General features: G+C 33.9%; 2 protein-coding genes across 2 annotated transcripts in view; both read left to right on the top strand.

The window, feature by feature from the left end:
- The window catches only part of SPAG16 (sperm associated antigen 16), a 1,154,057-nt gene extending 1,137,401 nt beyond the window's left edge, over positions 1 to 16,656 (top strand). The window contains exon 16 of the mRNA XM_051983613.1: positions 16,298 to 16,656. Within this exon, the coding sequence (XP_051839573.1) occupies positions 16,298 to 16,473 (176 nt within the window). The 3' untranslated portion in view covers positions 16,474 to 16,656. The remainder of the gene's footprint in view (positions 1 to 16,297) is intronic.
- A 1,274-nt stretch (positions 16,657 to 17,930) lies between these two features.
- The window catches only part of VWC2L (von Willebrand factor C domain containing 2 like), a 31,420-nt gene continuing 26,103 nt past the window's right edge, over positions 17,931 to 23,247 (top strand). Inside the window, exons 1-2 of the mRNA XM_051990512.1 lie at positions 17,931 to 18,028; positions 20,357 to 20,826. Of these exons, the coding sequence (XP_051846472.1) occupies positions 20,413 to 20,826 (414 nt within the window). The 5' untranslated portion in view covers positions 17,931 to 18,028; positions 20,357 to 20,412. The remainder of the gene's footprint in view (positions 18,029 to 20,356; positions 20,827 to 23,247) is intronic.

Below are 23,247 nucleotides of genomic sequence, written 5' to 3'. Positions count from 1 at the left end.
CATAGAAATGCTGATGATTTATGTGGATTTATTTTGTATCCTGCAACTTTGCTAAAATTGTAAATTGTTTCTAGTAATTTTTAACTGATTATCTAGTATTCTCTAAGTATACCATCATATTATCTGCACTTGAATATTCTGTAAGGATTCAATTTACTATTTTGATATGTTAATTGCTAAATAGTCACTAATGTTCTGCCTTCTTCTAATAACAAAAAAAAAAATACTCCACAAGTTCCTGTCAACATGATTTTATTGAATATTGAATATTGAATGGTAGCCAAATACCAGTTAACTTCTTTCCTTTTAATGTAGAATGTTATAAAAATGACAAGAATTTTTGGCCAGTGAATATGTAGCTAGTAAAGTGTTACCTAACCTTTGATTTTGGATCCACTTTATAACAGAAGAAACTTGAGAGTTTTCTCCATGATTCCTATTTTTAAATTCATGGAATATAAATTTTCAATTCCATTTTATTTGATAAATCCAGGTCCTGTTCCTCTATATTATTTAATATAGTTATATCAACCGAGAAAAATTAATCTTGTATTTTTTTATTCTGATCCTCTTTCATACCATAAAAAGTTATAGCAAATTGCTTCAACAAACCAGCACTGCTTTAGTTTTCATGGACAATCTATAATAGGAGAAATGAAATAATTTTGTATGTTTCACGTGTGCAGAAACATACTACATACAAATGCAGAATTGGGTCTGGAGATGTTCTTATGAATATATTGGAATAATGATGGATTTTTTTCCTTTGAAATTCATTTTCCTTCAGTTGAGAAAGAAATGAGAACTGTGTACCATACCTTCTTGTTGCAAATTTTAAAATATATCTTGGGAGAGAAGCCTTTGGGGGGAGTTACTTGATCTCTTTTTGAACCCTGTTTCTATTTAAAACCCTACAGGATTTCATTCATTCCAAGAGAAACAAAAATTCTGAAAAAAATGAATGGTATTCCTATAAATCCTTCATTCCTCCTCCCCACACACACATCAGAAGTCTATTATCAAAAAGGAGCTTCATGTATAATGACCATAATAATAATGTTTTAAGTGCTTTTTGAACTCTTAGGAGAAATTAATCCAGCATTTATAGCTCCTGGTATAGATAAGTAAGGCAACAAAAACTTGGACCATGTATTTGAGAGAGCCTACTGTCATTTAGTAGGCATTTTGGAAGGAACCTCTAACCAAGACCAAAATAATGTTCTTTTCAACATTCATTCAAAGAACAAAAATACTTAGGAACCATCTATCATGTGCAAAGCCTTACAGAGAAGAGTATGGGAAACAAAAGAGTTGATAAACCATGGAACTGATTCTCAAGAATCTTATACTCTGATCATGGTGATAACAATAAATCATATTTATAAGTCAAATTAGAATTCCTCTACCATTCCTGTATTCTAGGATGTGTAATAGGCCCATTTTATAGATGAGGACATTAAGACATAGAGAGACTAAGAAACATTCCCAGAGTAGTACAGCTAATTAGTAAACATCAGAAAGAAAAAAATTATACCTAAGATCAAGTTCAGTGCTCTTTCTACTAAATAACATTGCCTATTAGATATGCTAATAAATAAGCACAATACAATGTGGCAGATGACAAGTGCTATGTGAATAATATGAACAATAGAAATAACTGGGGGTTTATAATACTGTAAAGTGCTCAAAAATAACATAGACCTTAGAGCCAATGATTACATTTCTTGAACAGTGGAATGAAACTTAGGAGAGCAGCTCAGAACTAGGGACTAGAGAGACCTATCTGGGTAAGGCAAGTGATATAGAGATATTTTAATAGGGAGCATCTGGACAAATATAGACCAGAAGATAAAATGTCATTAGAACATAGAAAAGAGGAAAATGAAGGGCTATATTACTTCCTTTTACTGCCAAAGAGCCAAAATCCCTCTTTAAAATTTCTTTGCTTTGGGTTCTAGCCCTCTTTTAAAGGCTGATAGTACATCTCCCCTTAATGAACTCTTCATACCAATTAATCTGGCCTTCTTACTGCTCCCCGTACACAAAATTCTTTCTCTTGATTCCATGCCTTTGAAAAGCCTGGAAAGCCTTCTCTCTCTCTTGTATTTCTTAGAGCCCCTAGCTTCCTTCAAAATTCAGTTCAAGTGCCCCATTCTATCTGCAGCCTATTCTGATCTCCCAAGCTTTAGGGCTCCTCCATGAAAATGATTTTATTTCGAATTTGTATACATTTCTTATTTACTTATTTGTTTTTGTAAACTAAATGTTTCCTCCAATAGAATGTAAACTCCATGAGGGAAAAATCTATTTTAGTCTTTCAGTTCCATATTCCTAGAACATTACACAGTACTATGTTTCTCTGAGATTTTGATCCATTCTTGCCAGTTGTGCCCTATGTCAATGTCTGTGCTAGAATAATTTTTATTGTTGTTGTTGAGTCATTTTTCAGTCATATCTGATTCTTCATGATTTCATTTGGGCTTTTCTTGGCAAAAATACTGGAATGATTTGCCATTTCTTTTCCCAATTCATTTTGCAGATAAGGAAACTGAGGCAAACAGGGTTAAGTGACTTAAACAGGGTCATAAAGCTGTTAAGTGTCTGAGACTGTATTTGAACTCATGAAGATGAATTTTCCTGACTTCAGGCCAGGAACTCTATGCACTATGGTGCCATTTAGCTGCTCAGAAAGGGACCTTATAAAATATTGAATCCAATATGCTCTTTAATGATAAGGAAGAAAGATTAAATGGTTTTTCAAGAGTCACCCAGCTAGAAATTACCTGAAGCAGGTTTTAAATCAGGCCTATCTAACTTAAGTTAAGTTTTTTATCAGAGGGAAGCACAGGTAGGTAATATACAGTCACCAGAATCTAGCAGGAAATATCCATGGTATTCAGCCAAGCCCATCAGTAAGGCCGCAGATAGGCAGGACTCTACCATAGGGCTCTCAAAGGGTTCAGGACAGGACTTCTCTCTAGGAGAACTAGCAAGAATGGGTCAAGGTCTCAGAGTCATTGGATCAAGGTTAGGGACTTCTTGGGCAAAGAGAAACAAGATAGGACTTGTATGAAATACAGTGCCTTACATGCATCATATAAGGCATGAATGACATTTTTAAAGCCAAAAACATGCCCATATATATTTCATATATACTTCTATGTATATAGATTGATTTTCATCATTAGAATATAAACTCCTTGAAAGCAACAAGTGTTTTATTTTTTGTCTTTGTAATCCTAATGTCCAGCTCAATGCCTGACATAAATCAGGAATTTAATAAATATTTGATGATTGACTTGCTGAACTGGTTAATGCTGGTGATCTCTTTGAGTCTTAATGTTTTTCTAGTTTCTAATAGAACATTTGTCCAGGTCCAAAGCCCTGGCTTGGGGTTAAGCTGCAATAGATTTAAATAGCTGTATTCTGAGCAGTAGAATTACAAGGAGCCAGACTTATGATCATAAGAAATTATTAATTCACTTAAAATATTTTAAAATGCACCACAATAATGGAAGGATGTAGAGAATATAAGATCCCATAGTATTTATCATTTGTTGATAACAAAGAAAAACATTTGATTCAACAGAACAAAATTCTTACAGTTTTTTACAGCAAGTTGTCTCCTATCCATATATCATAATCAATCAAGATTCTTTGAAAGACATAACAACAAAGACAAAGCTATTCAATGACCCATTGATAATAAACATCAGGTGAAACATGAATGAATGCCATAGATATTAACTGGATAATTGCCAATAGTGACTTATATGGCAGAGTAATGGTCAACAGAATTAGAAAGGAAGATTAGAGCCGGATTCTAGAGGGCTCTGAATGTCTAGAAAAAGAGTTGCAATGTTATTTAGAAGACATTGGAAACAAACTTTGAGAGAGTAACATGATAAAGCAGTACTTAAGGAAGAATACTGTATTATCCTATAGGTTATTTCCCCAGGGGCCAACCAGTATTTTGGTTTTCCAGGATTGGTATCCAATGGATGTCCATTCCTGAGGCAAATCTCTGTGTAAAGATGATGTGCTTCCAATTACTGATCAGTCTGCAGAATCAGTTATTTGTTAAGAAAGGCATTTACTAAGATTGTTTAATTAAAGCAGTAACTGCAAAACATTCTGTCCCTAATTCTAGAATGCATTCTATCACAAATACATTTAGCATCTATAAGAAGAGTGGGTTCCAATTTAGATCACAGTGGTAATGAGACAAAAACAACTTCTAGTATTTTGGGATCTAAAAACCTCTTATTCGATACCTCTCATAACTCCCCTTGGGTACACTCAATTAATCAATAAACATTTATTAAGTGCTTACTATATTCCAGGTACTATGCTAAGCTCTGGAAATACAAAAAAAAAAAAGACAAAGAACAGTCCCTACCCCCAAGGAGCTTACAATCTACTGAGTAAGACTAAATGCAGTGTCTCTGCTGGGTGGTTGTTTCCAAGGGTCTCTTCCTCTATGTAGCTGTTGTCTACTGCCAGCGGTTCTTTGAAGCATCTTTCTTCCTCAAATGATGGCTTCTCTACATCCAAATTTATTTAGAGTACCTCTGTTCCCTGCTAGACATTAGTGTCTACTACTAGTTAAAAAGCTCCTTTTCAAAATGACATGGCTGGTGAGAGTGAGAAAGCAGAGATGATTAGAGACTTGATTACTTCTGTTCCTTCTCATCTACCCGGAGATATCCCCCCAACCTGCAAAAAAAGTCTGATTCTTCATCTGCTCCTGGCTCTTGGCTTGGTATATCTTTCACATAAACCACTGTATATGAGATCTAGAGATTCCAGATTTTGTAGCCCTGCAGAGGTGTGTTTAATTCCACCAGAAAAAGAGATTCATACATAATAAAAACTTGAACTTGTTTAACACATCTTAATAACATGATTGCATTCTAGATTTTCTGGAATGCTGGGTTCCTTGCCTGACTAAATAAATCATACTTATCTATTTTTCATTTTCAGAACAATTACTAAAATATTAGTTCTGTCCTCTTCAAATTTAGCACATAGACAGGTAGAATATGTTTTTCATTCAATTAGCATTTCATATGTGAGGTGACCTACTGGATATAAGAGAAATGGAAGGCAAAGACTAGATCCTTGAATAGGTAGAAATAGCTAAAGAAAAACAAGATATACAAACATGAAACAACTATTATAATGTGCAAATAAGGATGAGATAGAAGCAGCCTGGCATAGAAGATTGAGAGCTAGCCTCATCCTGGATTTGGAAGCAAAGGATCTTAATTCCTATCCCCAGCCTTGCCACTTACTCTCTTTGTGATCTTGGACAAATCCTTTAAGCTCTCTAGCTTTCAATATCTTCATTTGTAAAATGAAAGTATTAGACTAGATGAATTCTATCATAGCTTCCATTTCTAAATCTATAACCCAATACCTATTCAAGATTTTCCCCCTATAATCAATTGTGATACATTCTAAGTTCTTTGAACTGATCTAGATCGAAAATGATTGTTGGATGACTATAATTCATTATAAACTACACAATATCAATTTCAACTGAAGCTAAAATGAGACTAAAATAGAAATGAATAATTCAATGACTTGATTCCTAATGATTCCATACACCTTGACATACCCTTAAATCACGTGTAATTTTTTTTAGGTGCAGAGAACTTGTAAAGAGCCCTTAGCAATTGAAGACTATCTCCTTTATTTTACAAATGAAGAAATTGAGATCCTGTCAGGTTAAGTTACTTATGCCAGGATACATAGTTATTGACAGAACCAAGACTGGAACCCATTCATATGTGGTTTTTTCCACATAAATCTACCATATTGGTCATAATGCAGGCTGTTCTTTTCCCCCATTTCTAGTTTATATGAAATCTGAATGGGATCTATAATCATATTCCAAGTTCCATCAACCTGGCTAAATTTTCACCAGTCTCCCCAGCAGCAGCTGCAAAAATAGAAGAAAAAAACAACTTTGTCCACATAACTCCCAACTCATGAGAAATAAGTATGAGCCTGAGGCCTCTACTGCCAGTAATTGGGAGACCAGTCCCCCCTGCCTGTATTTCAATTCACGAGAAAGCCCATGAATTTAACCTTGCTTCTGATTTGAAGCCTATTAGGCCTTGGTCAAGGTAGGGAATCCCACAAACTTATATATATTTTGTTCTGAAACTCAGTTCCAATTGCCCTATGTAAATAGTAAACCATAGAACTACTTTTAAAATGTCTCTAATGGCATATTTGCTTGCTAAAAAAAATGTCTTTATTATTTACTTTATAAAAGGACAGTTTTTCCATAAAAAAGATGTTTTTGAAAAATGGTAATACTATGCAATTATTTGGAGTGAATTAATTAATTCACTTATTAATTTTTTAATATTAAAGATTAATTTTTTTCTTTCAATTGGGTTATATTTTAGGGGTACTTTTTATATTTAGTATGCTCAATATTTAGACTAATAAGGTTTTAGGTTCCATAAATAGCTAAAGTGTACAATCCATGTAGAGGATACCAAATGCCAAAATTTTTGGCTTTCCTCACCCTTGACAATAGCCAGAAAATATATAGTGGACAGAGCTCTATGTAAGTTTATGGATCTTGCCTATAATAGCTGCTTATTATATTATCAGATGGTTGTTGAATTATTCTAGATTACTCCAAGTTTATCTCCCATTTAATGACTCTCTTTTGCCTGATTCTTGTACCTCTCTTTTCCCTGACCTTTATGGAAACCCAAATACATTATCTCTTCAGAAGTGCCCCATGACCAAGTCTTGTCTTCTTTCCATGAGAATTTACCATACTATTTCTCCATGGTTCCCCATTTTTTTTGTTTCTTGTTAATCTAGCATTTTTTCCCATGAGAATGTGTAAGTGGATCTTAATGACCTAATGGGTAACTCTAATACCTTGGCTAAATTTATCAGTGGGCATTTGGATCCTGTAATAGACCAGATAAGGGTTCACAGAACTCCTTCAGACATATAGTCAGGTAATCACCTGATACTCATTTGAAGAGGAAAAATAGGAAAACAAGCAGAATCATTTCAAGAGAACAGGAGCAAGAGAGGATAGAGAATTAAAGAAATAAAAGATTCACCATTGATAATCTTTTTTACTCGCAAAACTTACACAAAGGTTGAACTCTTGCTTATAGAGTAATAGAATTTCAAAGTTAGAAAGGACTTTAGGGATAATCTAGTGCAAACTTTACCTAAATAAGAATACTTTCAAGAAATTATCTGAAAAATCATGTACCCTCCAATTATATTAAAATTCCTAACTCCTGAAAAAGTCCATTTCAATTTGAGACAGCTATTGGGAAGCCTTTCCTTATTAAACTAGTATCTCTACTTCATTGTATTTTCTACCGATCATTCCTACTTCTTTCCTGTGACCAAATAAAACAATCTATTCTCTCTTCCTTAATAACCTTTCCAAAATTTAAAAGCAGCTTTCATGTCCCCTCTAGGCCTCTTTTCCAGGCTAAACATCCAAAATTACTTCAGCTACTCTTTAAACAGCAGAGTTTCTTCATCATCCTGTCACCCTCTTCTAGATGAGATAAAATTTGTCAGTGTCCCTCCTAATACATGGGATCAGAAATGGAACATGATAAACAAAAGGTGGTCTAGTCTGGGCAAATCATAGTACATAGATCTCAGACTTAAGAGCCTAAAGAAACCTTGAAAGTCATCTAGATCAACCTCTTCATATTATTTCTTTTCTTTTAGCCACTGTGACTCTCTTATAGAAGCTTAAGATTGATTTACCTTTTCTGATTGCCACCTCATACTGCTGAATTACACTAAGCATTAAATATTCTATAAAATTCATACACACACATACAGACACACACACATACACACATATGTATGTATGTATTACAGACAATATCTTATTCCCTTTAACACATTCCACTTTCAAAGCTGTCTCTAAGATTCATTGTTACCACATAGTTGCCTCTAGTCAACAATCATTACATCAAATACTATCTTCCTCCTCATCTACTTTTCACATTAATTCATATAATCTATTCCTAAAATGATAGTATAGTGTAGTGAATAAAAATCTGGCATCAGTTAATGAAATCCTAGGCTCAAGCCCTTCCTGTAGCACATACTGATTGCATGGCCCTTGGTAAATCACTTAAAAGCTCTAAATGTGACCATGCAACTTTGTAATAAGAAGAGTTCCAGAATAGTTGCTGATGTGGACTAGAAGAGCTAAAAAGCCTCATCAGCCATTCCCTAGTCCATGAAATCACAAGTCTGGACCAAAAAAAAAATCTATAAGCATGGGGTGATTGAGTACGTCAATCAAATTAGGAGATAATTGCCCTGGTACCTTCACCAGGTGAAAACAATCAATCTGTCATCAACCACTAGCTTTAGATTAAATGTGAAATGTATGCTTAGCACAGGTCTTGGGACATTCTCAAAAGCTTAAATGGATCCGAGATCTCATCAATGTGGATGTTTCCTGAAAGCCATTCATGTTTGCCTAACCAGTGCTATTACCCTTATCTGTATCCTTGCATAGGTTTGACACAAATGCTTCACACAATGTGCTAAGGCTTTTCTCCATATTCTGCTAACATTACAAAAAGAGCAAGAAAGCAAACATACAGGCTGATCCTTCACTCTAACATTGTACACCTTTTTTTGAACATTTGTTTTTTTGATGACTTTTTTTTTTACTGTAGTTCACCAAATCTCTTTATCTGCAACATGTTGCAGCTTGTTCTATAGCCACCATACATTTCTCTGTTGCTTTCTAAGTGATAGTAATTTTTAATTCTTTGGATCATGTCATAGATACAGAACTTTTTGAAAACTATACTGGTTACTCTCATTTATGTTATTTTCCCAAATATTATTTGTTAGTTGTAACATGTATCATAACTAAACTAGATTTTAATTGACAAAGCATACATTTCAGACAGTCATATTCTCCAGAGATCTTGCACACCAGCATTTTAGATAGTTGTCACCAGATAGCATTGATGGCTTGAATAATAGGGTAAGTATAGATTGGTTGAGTTGGGAGGGGAAAGTAATGCAGTTCCCCCTAGACTCCTAAATATTTAATTCAGAACTTAATTAGCTAGTGCTTTAAAAAAATACTTCATGAAGAGAAACCATATTAAATACTTTTTTCTACAAGAGAAATAACAAATGCAATAACAAATTTTTTAAAAGAAATTAAACTTCTAGGCACAAGTTGATTATTTGTCCTTCAAAATAGTTACCAATCTTATATAACAAGAACAAGAGTTGTAATTATAATACATACTATCCTTGATTATCTAAAGTTCCTGGAACTGTTGATCCTCTGAAATAGAACTTTAATTTAAAACCACAACTGCTGTAGGATGAATTACTCTTAACTGATGTATTTAGAGAGTGATGATGTGCCAATAGTGCCTTCTTTATTCATCTAAATGTCCAAAAAGCAAGAATAACTTCTTTGTAGCTTTTGAGAGGCTTTGTTCTACAACATCAATAGAAAAGTTTTGCTGTTGTCTTCTGGCCTTCACCAACTAGAACCCCCAAAAGTCAGTTTGGCACCTATATCCTTATCATAGCTCCCAAAGCCATTTTCCCATATCAAAGACAACCTATCACATATGATACATGTCTCATGTTTCCATTATGACTCATCATTCCTAGTTTTTGACAGAAATTTATAAGAAACAACTGTTAAATGACTAAAATGATGACATAGATGGTATCAAATTTTCATATGGAACAAAATTGGGAGGTATAGACCAAAAAGGTTCTTGACAGACTAGAGAAATGGGCTGAACTTAGTACGACAAGCATTCATTCAGTAGAGATCAATGTAAAGTCTTGCACTTGGTACAAAAAAGACAAAATTCATAAATGTGAGATAAAGGAAACATGTAGAACTAATAATTGTTCTGGAAAAGACCTAAATCTCTTCATGAATTAGAAGCTCAACATAACTCAAAACTGAAATGTGGAAGCCAAAAAAGAAAAATAAATACAATGTTAGGCTGCATTAACTGCAACCTCAGTGCCAGATATAGAAAGATAATATGGCCACTGAAGTCTTTATTCATCAGACCTCATATAAACATTTATGTTTACTTCCAAAGAAACATAGCATAAGAAAAATAGTGGAGTTCCATAAGATAACTAGGATGCTGAAGGGCTTTGAGATCCTTCAAGCATTAAATCCATATTATATGAGGACCTAGGCATCTTTAGTTTGGAGAAGATTCAAAGAATATGATATCTCTGTTTAACTATTTGAAGAAGGGATTAGACAGAGAGGTGATACTTTGTATAAAGTATTGTTCTTGGAGACATAAAGACCAGAAATCAAATCCTACATCAAACATTTACTAAGTAAGTCACTTAACTGGATTGTGCTTCAGCTTCCTTATCTGTAAAATGCAAATTGTAATTATTACTATTACTATTATTATTATCTTTATCTTCTAGTATTGTCATAAGGATCAAATTAGTCTCCTTGCAGATTGTTTTGCAAAGTTAAAACTGCTATATAAAGTCTAGCTGTTTTGTTGGTGGTGTTGTTTCTTATTTGTTGTTGTTACCTTATTTGGTCCCAGAAGACAGAATCAGGAGTAATAGATAACAGTTGCAAAGAGGTAACTCTAGGTTCCATGTCAGGAACAACCTTGTTGCTACTAGTCTCAAGAGTAGAGTGACCTACTTTGGGGGATAGTGGATTCCCCTTTGTTGGAAGGGTTTTAAGTTACTAGATGATCCCTTGCTGGATATATTATAGTGAAAATATCTTGCATGTATAGATCAGATTCTATGGCCACTGAGTTTTATTTCAATTCACAAATCTTATGAATCTGAGTTTTGTTCCCAAAATAACTTTTTGAACATTTAAAAAATTCAGTGATTCTAGAATAGTTCTTCTAAATATTTTGCATAATTTTCAAACTTGCATAATTGGTAATACAAAAATAAGAAACCTGAAGTCCACCCGCACCCCAAAAATGCATCCTTTTATAGTCACATGTTCAAATATTTCTAAACTATATTAGTTTCATCAAAAAACAATAATGTTTAAAACATGCTCAATTGAAACTGTAGTTATCAGGAGCTATTCAGCAATATGTGTTTCATCAAAGACATCTATTGTTAATGATCCCTGAATTGAGAACACATGGTTTACGGACCATCAAGTTCAGGACAACTCTATTAGGGATGTCCAAGTTAAGAATTTTGCCTATAAAAAAGCTTAAGTATTTGATTCCTTAATTAATAGGCATTTGTCTTATATTACTTTTTTTTCTTCACTAGGAAAACCTCCTTAGAAAACAGGTTTATGTGTTCATAAGTATCTGTGAAATCGAATTAATAAAGTATATAGAAAAAACAATATTAATGAATGAAAATACCCCCAATTTTCAAGTAATCAGCTTCCTAGGCACTACATTCAAAATTTTTGTTGCTATTTTATTCACAAAGCCTGACTTAAAACAATATTAAACAAGGTTCCAAAATTAATAAAATTACTATTGGATATTCTTGAGAATTTTTTAATCATTTCATTATTAAATCATAGTATGTCACTAATATTTGACATGATTATTATTGTTTATTATTCCTATAAAATCAAATTATTAAATATTTTCTACTTCTCAAGGTATTTCTGCAAGTCCAACTGAGAATTCTTTGCAATGATATCCTTGATTCATTTTTACAAATAGTGGGGGAAAGTACATAATAAAGAAGCATCATCATTTTTAGAAATTTATTATTTTTAGAATCATTCTGGAAGTGAAATTTGAGTGTCTTCTTGCAGTTTTTCAGTTTTTAAGATTCCAAAAGAGTAAATAGCTGTAGTTTAGGCCAAGGTTTATTCCTAGTCTTAGTCAAAAAAAAAAGCTGGCAACATGGCAAATAGGTGGAAGACTATCATATGTTCCTCTAGTTTAATTCCCATTGGTGTTGGTTGAGTGAAGAGAAGAAAGAGATATATGAAAGATTTTTACAGAAAAAAAAAGCCTTATATGGGTTTTTAATTACCAGAGAGCTAAAGAAAAGCTGAGTTTATTATCATATTCAGATAAACCAATGAAGTTTTTTTTCTCTGCAGTCATGGTAGAGTATAAAACATTATAATAACTAGCATTTATATAGTATGTTTCACATATATCATTTGATCCTTAAATCATCCCTGAGAGGCAGGTGTCATTATTATCTCTATTTTACAGATAGGAAAACTGAAACAGGGAGAGATTAAATGTCTTGTTCAATGAGCTCACATACTAGTACTTCCTACTCAGGTCTTCCTAATTCCAAGTCCTAACAGTCTCCCCATTATTCTACTTAGCTATATTATACAAAGACATATAATTAGAATTTTAAAATGTTAAGAACTAGAACCCTAACTTCCCTTACCTCATCTTCTTCTAAAGCAGAAGGCAGGGAAGGAGTCTATTGACCTAAGAGAGAAATGGACATTGACAATGGCTGAACCCTAAGTAGTCTGAACTCTACCTCAGTTAAGGGTAGATACAGAAATAAACTAATCTTTGGTCTAGCAATATCACCTAGACTCCTTAGTGACTCCTATTTGATCCTGCTAACCTTGGTACCCACATACTCCTTTACAACGCATTCCAGCCAATCAGAGATAGCATCCTGATCCCCAGATACCCACAGAAAGAGTAGATTGGCCATTACATGGGACAAGAATAAAGAAAAGATATAACCTCTGAGCCTAGAGGACAGATTTTTGTGGGTAATCTCTGGTTCCTCTATTCCCAGAACTTTTTACTCAGAGTTTATCCCATCTCTCAGACTTTCTTTGGTATTTCTTGATGCCTGGAAAGAGAGAGAACACCTGTTTCTTCCTATCTGTACAATTTTTGGGCTGGAGTCACAAAAGCAAAATCCCTTTGGAAGGAGAACCTTGAGAAAGGTCAAAATTCACCATCTTAAATGAAAAGGCTTATGATTTAGAAATTAAAGGACATAGATTCCAGTCCCTGCCCTGACACTAACTCTGAAACTCATTTTTAAAATAGGAGATCGGGGAAAGTAGTTTCTAAGGTCCTTCCAGCTCCAGCCTTCTCTTAAGTCTATAAGACAAGGGCTACATTTTACTTTATGTCAACTCAATCTCAATTTCAGTAACTGTTAAGTGAGTATCTCTCTGTGGCTTTGGTCAAATTAATTTCTCTGGGATTTTAGTTTCCTAAATAAAATAAATAGAAGGTGGACTACATTATTCTTAAATATATTCTCCAGCTTTAACATATTAATTTTAGAGTGGAGTGGTGAATGGAGGGTAGTTTCAAGGCATTTTTCAACTCTTCATACACAAGTACAGGACTAGATCCACCTTCCTTCTTCTCTTGTTCCCTTTACAACCGAGTGTGACTTTCAGGCTACTTGCTCCAACGACTGAATATATGGTGCTTATCTACTGATAGGCATTCTAGTTAGTTACCTGACTAGAAAATAACTTTAGAAAAACATCTAGTACAACTTTCTTTATATTACAAATGAAGAAGTTAAAGTCTAACAAGCTAAACTGACCTGTTCTGTATCTTATACCTTGAAGGTTAGCAAGTCTTCCATCTCCAAGTCCAGTATTCTTTCCATTATGGTACTTACAAGATAACCCATACCTGTCACCATTGACCATTTATCCTCAGCCATTCCATGAACAGTGTTAAATCCATCTGCTGACTAAATGCTTCCCAATGTCTTGTATACAATAGAATATCAAAAATATTCATTGGCTAGAACTAGGAAAATAGTCAAATTTGTGGAAACATAGTTTGTCAATTTATATCAATTAAGCTAGTTTCTGTTAAAAAACTTCTACAATATTATATGCATATTATGTATACTTATAAATTTTATATGTGTTATTTTTTTCATTACATGCCTTTGATGTGGGTGATTTTGTGATGGTATTTGCCTTTGTAATATGTGACTTCTTTAGTATTCAATTGCTAGGCAAATAAGTTTCCAAGAGCCTATTTCAATCATAATTGTGCTTTTAGGATATTTGTTTTAGTGATACTTTGTTTTGATTAATATTTTAATAAAAATATTTTAACCAGCAATGAAATAGTTTACTTCTTCCCTTTTCATAAGATAGGATTTCTTATCTTATAAAGAAATACATTTACATCACAATAAGCATTACAAGGCAATATTTAAAATTTCCATTTTGTGGGCTTCCTTTTCTCTCCTTTTACATTATCATTTTCTATTAAAGAAAAAATGAAAACAAAAGCAGTTGGCTTAGAAATGACCTGATATAATTCATTGTCTGAAAATTATTGTGTTTCTGTGGACTCTACGCTATGAAAAGGACTTTAGAAATGAGGAAATGGGAGTTAAGTAACTTACTCAGTCTTAAAGGAAGCAAAAAACCATGGTGTGGCACCTTTTGTTTCAATGTAAATGATGTAAAGAGGGGTATAATGATACATTTATGATGCTTTTCTATAAATCTATTAATAACATGGAACACAGCGACACCCCCAATGCAAAGCTAATATAAATGTATCAGCATCTACACAATTATTGAAATATTTATTAGCACAGATATTTAGGGGCAGCTGTGGAGTGGTGTCAGATTATTCACAAAGTTCTAAATCATGCCCTAATTATTTTCTTCTCTAGTTTGTTGAGTAAACTTTTTTAAAGTTCCTAAGAAGTCTGATAAACTCAGTAAAATATTTCAGGTGCTCATTTGATGAATTTTGTTTCAAGAAGATAATGGTTTCAAGCTAAATCTGCCTCTCTCTCTTTATGGGTCCTTGATTTGTTTTCCTTGATTTAAAAGACTGGAAATAACACTTATCCCTTCCCCAGCTGTGGCTATTAAGAATACAAGAAATAAGTTACTTGTGTGGCTTTTAGGAAAGTCACAACAGCAATTGCCTATAGAGTTTGGCTCAAAGTGAAATCCATATGTAATGCTTCTGTCAGCAAAGACTTACTGGAGGAGAGTTTATAATAAATATTCACATCTGCTGCTTTGGACACCCTAATCCATCCTACGAATCTTTGCTGTGTCAGGCTTTGTTCTAGATGAAGAAGCCCAGTACTTATAAAGGTTTGCAAATAGGTCATATTTATCATGGTTAACTATACTTCCACAGTGGTCCCTCCTTTACAGATATCGATGACCACTGGAGACAGCCTGTGATTAAATTGTTTGAGTATTTTTTAAATGATTTTGCATAGAATTTTTTACAAAAAGAACAAACTGCATTTGTTTTTCCTATTATCATCAAAAGACATTTTCTGTTCAGATTTTGACAAGAAGACATTATGAGAAGGAATCTACCAAAGTGGTGTGATGGCAATGATTCCCAAGTGAACACTAGACTGTCAAGTTGAAAACCTCATATCTTTCTTACTCCTCTAAAATTTCAGGTTAAATAAGAATGTTCCACTGTTTCTAATCTCAAAATCCACAGTTTAACTGCTTCACTGAGTTCTTGGTGACCAAATTAATTCAAGTTTCACTGGTGATATGCGGTCCCCTGAAGGAAAACTCTCACATTTAAGAAAGATGCTATACCAAGTTTGAAAATACCTTATCCCATGTGTAGCTGTCTTACATAATTAGGGTCATGAGTTGTAAGCTTAGTTGAAAGGCTTAAACAATTTTGTGATGAAATTATTGATTTTTCTTATGAAAGTGAAGTTTATGAATATAATCATAATTTTTAATAAAAAATTAGCAGTTTTAAAAATAAACATGTGCAGTGCTTACAAGCAACCTAAAGTGGAATGACAATTTGTTTATACAGAGTATACATAAATAATTGTAAACTTTCTAAACTTGCAATCCTAAATTCTCTAAAACTTCTCCATGCAACACATATTGTGAATTTTGTGCATATCCTTTGATCAATAGTTCTGCTCTAAAGTTGTTGAAAAAGTTTATCTTAATAAAAAATGGTTGTGTAAATCTGTTGAAAATAAAGGTTCCATAAATCTGGGCAAGTCACTTAACCCCAATTGCCTCAGGAAAAAAAAAAAAAGTTCCATAAATCCTCTGCTGTGGAAAGAATAGGTAAAAATCCTTAAATTTATTTAATCACTCAAATCTAATAGTCTCATTATTGATTTATATTACACTGGGTTCCAATTATTTCCTATAAAGCAGTTCTTATTCCACATGCCATAGTAGTTGGCAACATAAAGGAGAGTTTGGTGCATCGCCCTAGAAACAGAACGGTAACGTTCCCTTACTTACAAACTATATCCATTCTAATGAAACTTTGCTTTCTCTTTTTCTCTCTCTCTATTTCAGGTCGAGTTTTAGCTCAGGCAAGCGGCAATGGGGTTATCCATTTGCTAGATCTCAAATCAGGTCAGATTCGCAAATTGATGGGCCACGAGAGTGAAGCGCACAGCGTAGTGTTCTCTCACGATGGAGAGAGCCTATTTTCTGGGGGATCTGACGGAACTGTTCGAACGTGGTCCTGAAAATCAGCGTCTCACACTGCAGAGGGCATTCACTTTTATGTCGGAATGTCTTATAGAGCTCCGGGCCAGTAAGCGACTAGTTAAATATGTTAGAAGGTAATATTTGTGGTTTGCCTGATAACATGCAACGGATACACTCTGGTGTGTATATTGTCAACAATAAAAATTAAAACTTTCTGCTTATTTATTTGAGACTGGGTCATTTCCTCCCATCCCCGTCCCCCTCTCCCTTCCTCCACCCCATCTCCCTTCACCCCCGTTTTATAAGAATTTAGAGAAGACGTTGTCTTGCTTAGGGGTTGGGGAGAAATAGCTTTACAATGACGCCTAATGACAGACTAGATGAATTGCAAGAGATTGGTTTTTAATGTTAACTGAACAAGCGCCACAAGAACTCCCCTACTTTTCACCAAATCCAGGCTGTGTGGGGGAAGATCCGAAGTTTAATCATGCAGCATTGGGAGTCCTTCTGCAGTCAGAGGTTCAAATATCAACAGTAAGGTTTCATTTTCAAAAATGCCTTGGCAGGGATCATGCCTCATCTCCTAATAATAATCAGGGACTGCAGATGGCTTAAATCTAGATACAAGGCACTTCCGGAACTTACCGAGTGGAACACATCTCTGCAGCCGGTCCAAGAATGCATTATGTATAATGACATTGATCTGGGGAGCTTTAGGGTGGTTCGATGCAAATACGTAACATGCACTTGTAGGAAATCTTTCCCCTTAAGAACGCATCTATCTCTGATGTAGGAAAAAGTGCTACTAGAAAGAGAGAAAGTCTCTGTTCTGGTCCTTTCTGGAGGTTGGCTAAAAGGAGCTGCTGGAAATTGGTGGTGTGCGGTGCGGCGCGCTGAATCCAGCTGTTGGCGCTGTCCGTGGTACTGAAGAAATCCCGGCTGCCGGTAGATTGAGCTCCAAAGCGGCAATCTGTGCAAACTGCTTTCTTTGATGCAGAAATCAAGCTAAAGTTGTTCCTTGGCTTCATATCCATTGTAAGCATTTTCTGTTGTTGTGAGAGGTGATTGAAGACGCATATTGTGATGATGCGGAGGGTATTTCAGGAGGAGCTGGCTTTAAGCTATATAGCATACTGTTGCTGTTTGTGGTGTTGAAAGGCTAACCAAACCACCTTTCTCTTCTGCCGTTACAAACACTGTGCAAAGGATCTCGTGTTTGGAAGAAACGCAATCAATTGGGAAATTTCATAGAAGGAGCTGAGAAAATCCTAAAATTAAGTTCAATATGATTATACTACAGGAGTCTGAATTTCGACGAGACAGCATTGCTTCTTGCTTTGAATTCTGAACACTGGTCCAAAGCTTAATTCTTATGTGTGTCTGCTGTGTTTCTCTCTGGAAGGGCGGGAGACTGCCTCTTTACTGTGTTTTGAAATGGGAGGCAGAGAAAAGGGATTGCCTATAACTCATCCCTGAAAAAAAAATGTATTCTTCGGGTAATTAAAGAGGAACTGCTTTACTAAAACACATCTAACCTTTTAGTTCATATTGGCCTGTGACCCTACCAACACCATTAACCTCCATACTGATTAGGTAAGTATATGTTATTAGCACAAGTTATATTTGTTTTCTCAAAGGATTAGATGCAGTCATTTGTTATCAGATGTGGTTTTTTTCAAAGTACAGCTATGGCATGATCTCAGTGTACCAGTGTTCGCTTACTTATTAGACTCTTTACCTAAATATTTTATTTGAATAAAGGTTTCTTTCACTTAAATAAATGAAGTCTTAAATTGTTATTGAGCAAACAAGCTATCAAGATGACTGCTGTATATTTTATTTTATTAAGCAGCCTTAGAACTTTGTTCTGTTTTGAATGCCTACATTGAGAAATAAGGGTTTACAAAATAGATTTCATGGATAGAAGTATAGTTGCTATTTTATTCTAAATGTGAATTGTATCCCTCATTTCTATTTAAGTTTGCATTGACAATAGTATGATAAATTGCTGCCTACCTGTAGCTTGTAAATGAATAGACCAGATTTGTCTATGTCTTTTTATAGCAGAATTCTGTGTGAATTTGACATGGCTTATCTTGCATGTTGCTACAGATACTAGAGGAATGCTACAGGGAAGCACAATAGCTCCTTTTTCTCAAAGTTAAACTTTCTAAATATGTGGTGAATCTGTCAATTCATCCTGCAGTTAGTAAAATAGGTTTGTGTTTTTCAAAAGCTTGTATAATGTTTGGTACAACCATAAATCGTTTAGTTAAAAAAAATGCTTTGTCAATAGGCTCTTGCAGCTTCTCTAGAAAGATTATAGGTTTACATCTTCTTGTTCTGTCATGACTCATTATTTTTGACATTTTAAAGGAGATTCACCTCCTTTATTCATTATCCACAAAGAATCCTAATATTAGAGAACATTCCCCCTTCAGGAAGAGGGAGTAAATATATTACCTTCCATTTTACTATTGCCTGAATCTGCATACCTCATTAAAAAATGCATAAGTTAATGTAATATCTACTCAAAAGTTTCATGAAACTGCATTTTTAAAAATCTTCTAAATATCCATTGCACATTTTAAGCTGCATGAAAGTGGGTTATCATTTTTTAGTTGTGATTTGGAAAGTTAATTCAAACATAAATGACACAAAAGGACTGAAAATATACTATTTATATTCTTCATACCATCTGCACAGAAGATGAAATTGGCAAATGCATTATATGACAAGTCTTTCCCTTGTCTATTACTTCCTTTATTGAGGATAAGGTTTTCCTTATGTCCCTATGACTTTTTGTGAGTTACTCAATATGAACATTAAAGTATGAGCTATTCCCAGTACTTCAGACACTAGTTAATATTATTTTATATCTGAAAGGTCAATATCACCTATAAGGCATTTTTATTATAATGAGAATTATTTCATTGCAATTTTAAATTTTTTTAACAAAATCAATTTGCATGCTCATTTGTGTAAATAACCCAAAATCAAGATTTTTAAATCTATTTGGGAAAAGTCATGTACTCAGAGTATATTAACTGGATCTATCCATTTGCATTGTTTTTAATAATAAATTTACTAAATGTAAATCATGTTCTAGACACTGTGTATAATGTTCAGAGAGGTATCTCTCCTGCCCTCTAGAAGCTTAGTTCCTGAAGGAGATAAAGATTTAAACAGCAATACACATAATGCATGTTATCACATCTTTTAAAGGAATGTTTTCCCTGATTTTCCTTTTTCTTTCTCTTTCCTATGTGGAATAGAGGTGTGAGTTTCACTGCTGATTACTTTTTACAACCCAGACACATGTCTATTGCTATAAACCTGTTCTCATAATACTGTAAAATCTTGTTTGTAAGTATAAAGAAAGGATGGTCAATGGCCTTTTCTACTACTTCCAACACAATTAAACTTACATTCAACTATTAATTTTGCTCTATTACTTTCTGATTTGGGTTTCTCACACCAACATCTCAGTTGTAGTACACTGAGTTATTTAATATCTGAATTCTAACAGTGGAAAGAGCCAAGGTTTAAGGTAATAGAGATTGTATTGAAATGCTTTTGAACTACTTGTAACTAATCAGAGGCAAATCATTTCATCTCTTCGTGGCTTAGGAAACAAATCTCTATCTTTGTCAAAGTAATATGTGAAATCCAGGTGTTAAATCTGAACTGAAATTTCCTGGGCAAAATAATTCCTGAAGGGATCAATTTTAGTTAATATATTGCTAAAAAAATTTTACTCTCTATACTGCAAATTGAAGAGTAGATATTTGCTTGAACTCCTTTTATTTGGGATTTTAGAGCTATAATATCAATCCCAACAAACAGGTTGAGAACATGGCCTTAATTGACTATATTATCTTTTAATATGTCAAATTATTCTCTTTAAATATTTGTTTTCAGCCTACCCCTCCGGTATTCCCATGGAAGCAGCTGGGTATATTTAATATTAGGACCATATGCAGAAGTCTTTGAGGAGGGGGATGGCTCTTCCTATTCATGAAGCCTGCATACTTCTGTTGGTAATCTCTGGTTTGGTCACCCCAGCTGCCATCAATCATGAAGACTACCCTGCTGATGAAGGTGACCAGGCCTCGAGTAATGACAATCTGATCTTTGATGACTATCGAGGGAAAGGGTGTGTGGATGACAGCGGCTTTGTATACAAATTGGGAGAACGTTTTTTCCCAGGGCATTCCAACTGTCCATGTGTCTGTGCTCTGGATGGACCTGTTTGTGACCAACCAGAATGCCCTAAAATTCACCCAAAATGTACTAAAGTGGAACATAATGGATGCTGTCCTGAGTGCAAAGAAGTGAAAAACTTTTGTGAATATCATGGGAAAAGTTACAAAATCTTGGAGGAATTTAAGGTATGAGCTACCCTCCATATTTATTCAATACTAACATGCCACCACAGTTGTTTTCCATATTGATACATGAAAGTGATTGTTATGCCAAAATATTCTCCATTAGATCAAGAAATATGATTCCATTCAGCATGCAGCTATTTATGATCCAAATGACAGTGAATTCATCTGCTCATCTATAAAGGTTTCACATAGACTTGTTTAATAGTTGGAATCTGGTGACAGCCAAATTATTTCTACAAAGGTTTATATTAAGACATATTTACATAACAGTTTGGTGAAGAAAGAAGGAACCTTGCTTATAGACATTTATTAGATTAGCATAAAATACCCTGTGTATACCTTAAAAAAGAAAAAAAAAACTTCATACTACTACTCAACCAATATATGAAGTACTTCATACTTAGTCTCCTAGTTAGTGTGTAAAAGGTAAGTTCTATAAATAGATTGCAGTCCTGAATTCATAAAATAAAAATTTATTCATTTTAAATCATAAATCTTGGTCCATATGGCAAATATACCATATTTTCTCATGCATTGATCCACTAAAGAATGTTGTGAATATAAGATTATCCTTTTCAGGCATAAAAATATTTAATATTGAAATTGTCATTTTTTTCTTGATAAATGCCCATTAACACATTATTTTCTTAATTTCTAATGCCTATTGTCAAAAATTATGAAGAACATGATCATTCCTAGAATTGAATTGTCTTTTCTCCCATAGCTTGATATAATTAGGATATTATATGTCAGTTATAATATTTAAATATTTAACTGAGAACATCAAAAAGATGTCCTTCATGACATAGCAGTGGATGCCCAAGAAGGTCTGAGATTCTGATGGTTTATTATTAAAGGGCCAGCTTTTACTCAACATGCAAATTCTGTTACAATCCCCCAGAACCTTTCCAGTAGCTAAAAGAGAGCTGACTTGCTATTGCAGAACTTTTCTTTCACAACTGAAGGGAAGAATGTTTTGTCCTTTATGATAAAAAAAAATCTCAATAGCCAAATGATGTCCAAAGCCATTGCCCAGATAATAAAATTATTTTGCCTATAGGCAAGAGGGGAAATATTGTCCTCTTGCTGCATTGACTATGCATTCATTTTGCTTATTCCCATGAATACTGCTTTCCACAAGCCACTGTAATGAGTTCATATTGATGATCTAGTCACTTGTGTAGTGCATTGTCCCATTCCCTTGGTTGAATAAAAATTATCATTCTGAAAACATGAAAAGATATGATAGAAGTAAGAATTCACTAAAACATGATCTGCCCTCCATTAGAAAATAATTTTAGTGGGAGTAATTCCAATACAAATATGACTTCTCATTAAACCCTATTTAATCACATCTTTCTCCTTATTGACCACCTAAGTACTAAGATGTTTACAAACTGTAAGCACATGTTGCCATCAAATACTCATTTTTAAAAGATGTGGAAATTAAATACAAGTACTAACACATAATATGATTCTAGGAATAATTTTAGGGTCCCCTGAGGCCAGTATCTATCCTCAGGGTAGCTATTTTCATACCAATATGATATAGCCTGGGATGAACCACTTCTACTCCTGTCCAAAACATATACATTCAATATTTCTGAGATATTTAATTCATAATATAACATATTTAGAGCTGGAATGGTCTTTAGAATCTTTGGAGTCCAACCCTCTCATTTTAAATGCCCATAGTCACATTGTGTAAGGATTTAAGTCCAAGTATTCCTAACTCCAAGTCCCCAAGGTTTATACTCTACATTATGCTACAAAACATAATAAGGAATAGCATTGTTGCTTTGAATGTCAAAAAGTCCTCAATTCTATTGAAATTATTATAAGATTAGGGGTGGAAGGTGGGAAAGGGATAAGTGACCAGAAGGCATTTTACATTCAAAATAATAAAGATTTTAGAGATCACATGTTCAAATCCTTAACTTTACAGATGATTAAACCCAGATTGTCAATTTTAGAAATTAAAAGTTACAAAGCTAATCTACTTTAAAACATTGCATTACAAGCAATTCTACAATCAACAAGTATCATTTTTCAGCAGTGGGTTGCTACTGTCTTTTAATCAACTTTAAATTCCTCTATGTTCAAACTTCATACAAAATTCCTTAATAATAGAAAATGCTCATATGGAAAAAGCCTCTGAATCTTAAGGGTCCACTACTGGTTATATAAATCTTGATTTTGAAATTTTGTAGCACATAATGTTTTTTTCATATCATCTGAAAGTTTCAAATATTACAAAAGAGTTCCTAAGTGATTATGTACATTTTTTCCTCCACCATAGAACCCAGAAGATCTGTTGAAAAAAATTTTTAGTAGTGGAAAGCAGTTTATTATTTGCCATACATATTATGAATGTGATTAATCAGAACCCTGCTAGCCTACTTTGGGGAAAAAAAGAGAATT

Source organism: Antechinus flavipes, chromosome 3 (genome assembly GCF_016432865.1).
Source record: "Antechinus flavipes isolate AdamAnt ecotype Samford, QLD, Australia chromosome 3, AdamAnt_v2, whole genome shotgun sequence".
Classification (NCBI taxonomy): domain Eukaryota; kingdom Metazoa; phylum Chordata; class Mammalia; order Dasyuromorphia; family Dasyuridae; genus Antechinus; species Antechinus flavipes.
The sequence above is the reverse complement of the archived record's forward strand: the minus strand, read 5'-3'. Positions and strand labels throughout refer to the sequence as shown.